We start from the raw sequence: 5,933 nt of genomic DNA, 5'->3' as shown, positions 1-5,933 counted from the left end.
TCATCTAGTGAGTTCCTGGGAATATATTCAAGAAACTCTTTAGGACAATAATATAAAATAAATCATAAGGTCTTAAACAGTGACTTTTACAGGACACTTTAGTCCTGAAAGTCACTACACACTGGTTTGCAAAGTGAAATTCCTGTTGGAATCCAGGCAGAGACAGGACATCCAACAGTTGGAATTGTATTCACCTGCAACTTGCTTTCAGAACAACTGACAGAATTAGGAACAACATGATGGCACTACATAAACAATTTAAACTGGAACAACCATTTCAGTAACGGGTGCAATAAATCGAACTAACTGAGTGTATTCGTTTTGAAAAATGAATGTTTTTTATCTGTGCTTTGCAAAAGATTAATCAATCAATCAATGTACATGCAAAAACACAGATATTAAAAACCATCCTAAAAATGTCTACTTGCAGTAGAGCATGCTGGGAATTCTGATAATGATGGGGCTGTGGTTTTAATTGTAATGTATTACTCTCCGCATAGTAAAACTGACACAATCACTCTCACACTCAACATTGGTTATTAACACCAACACTGGGGTTATTTTACACCACTGAGTGTTAATTTAACACTTATAGAGTTAATTTAACACCTGAAACAACACTAGAAATGTAACACTGAAAATCAACACTAGGTAATATTGTCCAATTTGCTATTTAAATATTGCTTATTTAACAGCATACGTTTTCTATTCAAAGTTGGAATTTCTGGAACAGGGTGCTGAGTCCGTTTTTGGGTTTATGCAAAATATGTAAATGTCTTTCCTCTCAGTTTGGTTTAGAATCTGCCATGTTGAGTAGATTATGTTAATTATCTTTGTCAAATTACATTTATATTCTTTGAGATGATAATGGTATTGCAGCTTTTCTCAATTGCTAAAACACTAAAACCCATTGGCTGAACAAAGTTCTCAGTTGCCTGGACTCATTTAGCTAATTATGCAGTCTGTTGTCAATACCTTAAACCATTTCACATGGTAAAACACAATTTGCAGATCTCACTAAGACTTTTCAGCAAAACTCTAAACACATTCTCTTTCTCAAAACACATGCTGCACTCTAATGCACATGTCATCCATACCTGTAAACACAAGTGGCAACAATCAAATACAAATAGAGAACATATGTCATTGTTTGAACACAACCACTCAAAATAGTTTTAACCTGTTTCAAATGATGCGACACAACCAATATAAACCAGTTCAGAGAGCAAACAGGTTGTTGAAGGTGGGAAGGAGACAGTCTGAGAATAGATAGAAGAAACCATGTGAGAGGACATGGGGGAGGTGGAGGGCAAGAAAGAGAAAGAGGAAGAGGAAAAACAAAATTGCAAAGAGCAAAGCAGAGTAGTAATTTCTGAACAATTTTGAGCTATTATGATAGAACATATTTTCGTTCATCAAAAGACAATGATGGAAAAATTAGAATCTTTTTTTAGATTAAAAATGTACTTCTCCCTGAGAATTGTATGTTTTGAACAATGTGTTTTCTATTTTGCGGTGTATTGTTTACTGACTGCTTGAGAGTGTATATCGTTTTGATCACTTTGTTTATGATTTGAGAGCCGTGTTTGATTTTGAACACAGGTAAAACTGTTTTGAGGCGAATGTTTCATTTTGCAAGAGGAGTCAGAGGTTATGTAAATAGTGCTTGAAGATGAGGTTTTGTGTTTAATGTTTTCAGGAAATGGAGCAAGGTTTCAGAAATTGTGTTTTAGCAGTTGAGAAAAACTGCAAAAATATTTAATTGCTGAGAATGGCTTAGGAATGTGCTACATGTTGACCTAAATGACATGGGTTCAGGTTAACTGTAAAAAAGCCATTTGCAAGATGTCCTTTTTTTCAATGTTTTTATTCACTGGCTTCTCGTATTTACATCAGTAAAAGCTATATCTAATAACATGACTCGTTGATACGTCTCATGCTCATGAACCTCATGCCCATGCCCATCTGGTTAAAGTTTCTGTACTCTCCAGGCCTCATGTACATCATCCTGCCTCTGTACTGGGGCTGCTCATACATGAGCCAGTGGCCGTCCATAACGTTGCAGGACATGCAGTTGTTCATGCGGTAACGATCCATGATGCTGTCACAGTCGTCCATCATCTCGTGCATCTGACCTCCAAAGTTCTCCCTCTCGTAGATCCTCATCCTGAAAGAACCTCTGTGCTGTAACATGATGAACAACATGTTTTAGGGAGAAATTGTGAACTGTAATGTTAAATGTATCACGCATGTATAGAAGATTGTAGTCATACTGACTAATGGCCATAGGTGTATGTTGTACAACAACAAAGAAGACTACGCGGTAACTAACAAATCTGTGTGTTAGTAGGCTTACCATGGGGATCATGCGGCAGGACCTGATGTCGGTCATTCCCATCATGCGCTGGAAGTCAGAATACTCTCCCCTCTTCATGAACCACTGGTTTCCCATGTAGTTGGAGCGGTCGTAAACCATGAAGCAGCCACTCTCAACCCTGCAGGACTGGCAGCGGCTCAGGTAGGAGGACATGTCAGGGCAGTCGCTGCTGCACTCATAGGAACGACCCTGGAAGTTCCTGTCCTCGTAGAAGGTGATCTGAAAATAAGCAAGAATCATTTCTATTCACCATTCAAACATACAAAAACACATTGCTACATGTTGGGCCTTGCCCAATCCCACTGACAATCAGCTTTTTGGGATTAGGGTTGCCTTGTGCTCTGACACTAGAGTACTAAAGTGCACTCAGTGTAACAAGCTAGGAACATTTCTATGAATAAATACGCTAAATATAATACTTACTCTGCTGTTCATGTTCATGCCGGTGGAGGTCATTTTGTCTCTCTGTGCTGCTGCTGCTCTTGCTGGGGAACTGTTATCCTACTGGTTTAAAACCTTTCTTTTTATACCTGTGAACCCCATTGTACTAACCCCTGACTCAGCAACATGGAATAGAGGGCCATAGAGCACTGAGGTCTGTCCACATGTCCAGGGACACGGGTCTCTCAAAAGAACAAAGTATTGTAACAATGAGCCTTTGTGAAAGGGTTTTAACAATGAAAAATCACACCTTCGCAATTGTAAAGTGTGCATTTTGTTGATCTCACAATACCTTTCTAAATGTAAGATTTTCCCTTAGTATTTTACAATTGGAAATGCTATATTGTGATATATTGTGGATGTTTGAAATGTGTTCCTTTATCAGGTGCTTCATTTTGTGATTCCATCATATAAAACGTATTCTTAGCTCAAATTTGATGCATTAGAATATACCTACTCATTCAAAGGTTTTTCTTTATTTGTATTATTTTCTAAATTGTAGAATAATAGTGAACACATCAAAAATATGAAATAATAAATATGGAATCATGGTAAATCAAAAAAATACGTTTGATATTTATATATTTGAGGTTCTTCAAAGTCACCACCCTTTGCCTTGATGACAGCTTTGCACACTCTTGGCATTCTCTCAACCAGGTTCACCTGGAATGCTATTCCAACAGTCTTGAAGGAATCCCACATATGCTGAGCACTTGTTGGCTGCTTTTCCTTCACTCTGTGGTCCAACTCATCCCACACCATGTCAATTGGGTTGAGGTCAGGTGATTGTGGAGGTCAGGTAATCTGATGCAGCATTCCATCCCTCTCCTTCTTGGTCAAATAGCCCTTACACAGCCTATAGGTGTGTTTGGTCATTGTCCTGTTGAAAAACAAATGACATGTCCCACTAAAAGCAAACCAGATGGGATGACGTATCGCTCCAGAATACTGTGGTAGCCATGCTGGTAAAGTGTGCCCTGTATTCTAAATAAATCACAGACAGTGTCACCAGCAAAGCACCCCCACACCTTCACACCTCCTCCTCCATGCTTCACAGTGGGAACCACACATGCGGAGATCATCCGTTCACCTTCTCTGCTTCGCACAAAGACATGTCAAAAATCTCAAATTTGGACTCATCAGACCAAAAGGACAGATTTCCAATGGTCTAATGTCCATTGTTCGTGTTACTTAGCCCATGCAAGTTTTTTCTTATTATTGGTGTCCTTTAATTGTGGTTTCTTTGAAGCAATTCAACCATGAAGGTCTGATTCACGAAGTCTCCTCTGAATAGTTGATTTTGAGATTTGTCTGTTACTTGAACTCTGTGAAGCATTTATTTGGGCTGCAATCTGAGGTGCAGTGAACTTATCTTCTTCAGCAGAGGTAACTCTGGGTCTTTCTTTCCAATGGTGGTCCTCACGAGAGCCAGTTTCATCATAGCTCTTGATGGTTTTTGCAACTGCACTTGAAGAAACTTTCAAAGTTCTTGGAATTTTCCCGAATTGACTGACCTTCATGTCTTAAAGTAATGATGGACTGTAATTTATCTTTGCTTATTTGAGCTGTTCTTGCCATAACATGGACTTGGTATTTTACCAAATAGGGCTATCTTCTGTATACCACTCCTACCTTGTCACAACTCAACTGATTGGCTCAAACACATTTAGAAGGAAAGAAATTCCACATATTAACTTTTAAAAAGGCACACCTGTTAATTAATTTAATTAATGAATTAAAATGCATTCCAGGTGACTACCTCATGAAGCTGGTTGAGAGAATGCCAAGAGTGTGCAAAGCTGTCATCAAGGCAAAGGTGGTACTTTGAAGAATCGCAAATATAAAATATATTTTTATTAACACTTTTTTTGTTCACTACGATGATTCCATATTTGTTATTTCATAGTTTTGATATATTCACTACTATACTACATTGTAGAATTGTTGAAAATATTAAAAACAAAGAAAAATCCTTCGATGACTAGGTGTTCCCAAACTTTTGACTGGTATTGTATTTGTAATTATATGTGCTAATTTGATTTAGCTGAACTGTGTAGGCATTATACGAGAAAGTATCCATATTATCTTGAGTGAATTAGTGTTTTCATGTCTGAATAAGGCCCTGAATGATGTCCCTTGAATTACCCTGTTCATGTCCTAAACTCATAGACTATTGCAGCATCCACTGTCAAAGTACAATCTTTGGAATTTGTATGAATTATATCTGTATTATACCAGTTTAAATTCAGATATGAAGAGTACTTAAACAGACACACATCATGTGTTATGAATGGAAGAGTGGCCAGGAAAAAGCCATTGCTTAAAGAAAAAAATAAGCAAACACATTTGGTATTCGCCAAAAGGCATGTGGAAGACTCTCCAAATATATGGAAGAATGTAGCCTGGTTAGATGAGACTAAAATGTAGCTTTTTGGCCATCAAGGAAAACGTGGCGCAAACCCAACACCTCTCATCACCCCGAGAACACCATCCCCATAGTGAAGAATGGTGGTGGCAGCATCATGCTGTGGGGATGTTTTTCATCGGCAGGGATTGGGAAAATGGTTAGAATTGAAGAAATGATGGATGGCGCTAAATACAGGTAAATCATTGAGGGAAACCTGTTTCAGTGTTCAGGAGATTTGAGACTGGGACGGATGTTCACTTTCCAGCAGGACAACAACCCTAATCATACTGCTAAAGCAACACTCGAGTGCCTTAAGGGGAAACATTTAAATGTATTGGAATGGCCTAGTCTAAGCCCAGACCTCAATATAATTGAGAATCTGTGGTATGACTTAAATATTGTTGTACACTAGCGGAACCCCTCCAACTTGAAGGAGCTGGAGCAGTTTTGCCTTGAAGAATGGGCAAAAATCTCAGTAGCTAGATGTGCCAAGCGTATAGAGACATACCTCAAGAGACGTGCAGCTGTAATTCTTGCAAAAGGTAACAAAGTATTGACTTGGGGGGGTGAATAGTTATCACGTTCAATTTTAAAAATGTTTGGTCTTATTTCTTGTTTGTTTCACCCCCCCAAAATATTTTGCATCTTCAAAGTGGTAGGCATGTTCTGTAAATCAAGTGACACAACCCCTCACAAAAATCTATTTTA

General features: G+C 38.3%; 1 protein-coding gene across 1 annotated transcript; it reads right to left on the bottom strand.

The window, feature by feature from the left end:
• Positions 1-1,848: 1,848 nt before the first annotated feature.
• Positions 1,849-2,912, bottom strand: LOC110521320 (gamma-crystallin M2). Its single transcript, XM_021598802.2, has 3 exons — positions 2,801-2,912; positions 2,357-2,596; positions 1,849-2,184 (listed from the first exon to the last, which is right to left on the bottom strand). The coding sequence occupies exons 1-3, from the start codon at positions 2,831-2,833 to the stop codon at positions 1,909-1,911; spliced, it is 549 nt and encodes a 182-aa protein (XP_021454477.1). The 5' UTR covers positions 2,834-2,912; the 3' UTR covers positions 1,849-1,908.
• Between the last annotated feature and the right edge of the window lie 3,021 nt (positions 2,913-5,933).

This window comes from Oncorhynchus mykiss, chromosome 30, assembly GCF_013265735.2.
Source record: "Oncorhynchus mykiss isolate Arlee chromosome 30, USDA_OmykA_1.1, whole genome shotgun sequence".
In the NCBI taxonomy this organism is placed as follows: Eukaryota; Metazoa; Chordata; class Actinopteri; order Salmoniformes; family Salmonidae; genus Oncorhynchus; species Oncorhynchus mykiss.
This window is presented reverse-complemented; position numbering and strand designations above follow the sequence as displayed.

Coding starts and splice junctions, on each gene's coding strand:
- LOC110521320 (XM_021598802.2), bottom strand. CDS start 2,833: ATGACCTCCACCGGCATGAACATGAACAGCAGA. Junction 2,597..2,800: donor GCATGAACATGAACAGCAGA/GTAAGTATTATA, acceptor GCTTATTTTCAG/ATCACCTTCTACGAGGACAG. Junction 2,185..2,356: donor CCTGCCGCATGATCCCCATG/GTAAGCCTACTA, acceptor ATCATGTTACAG/CACAGAGGTTCTTTCAGGAT.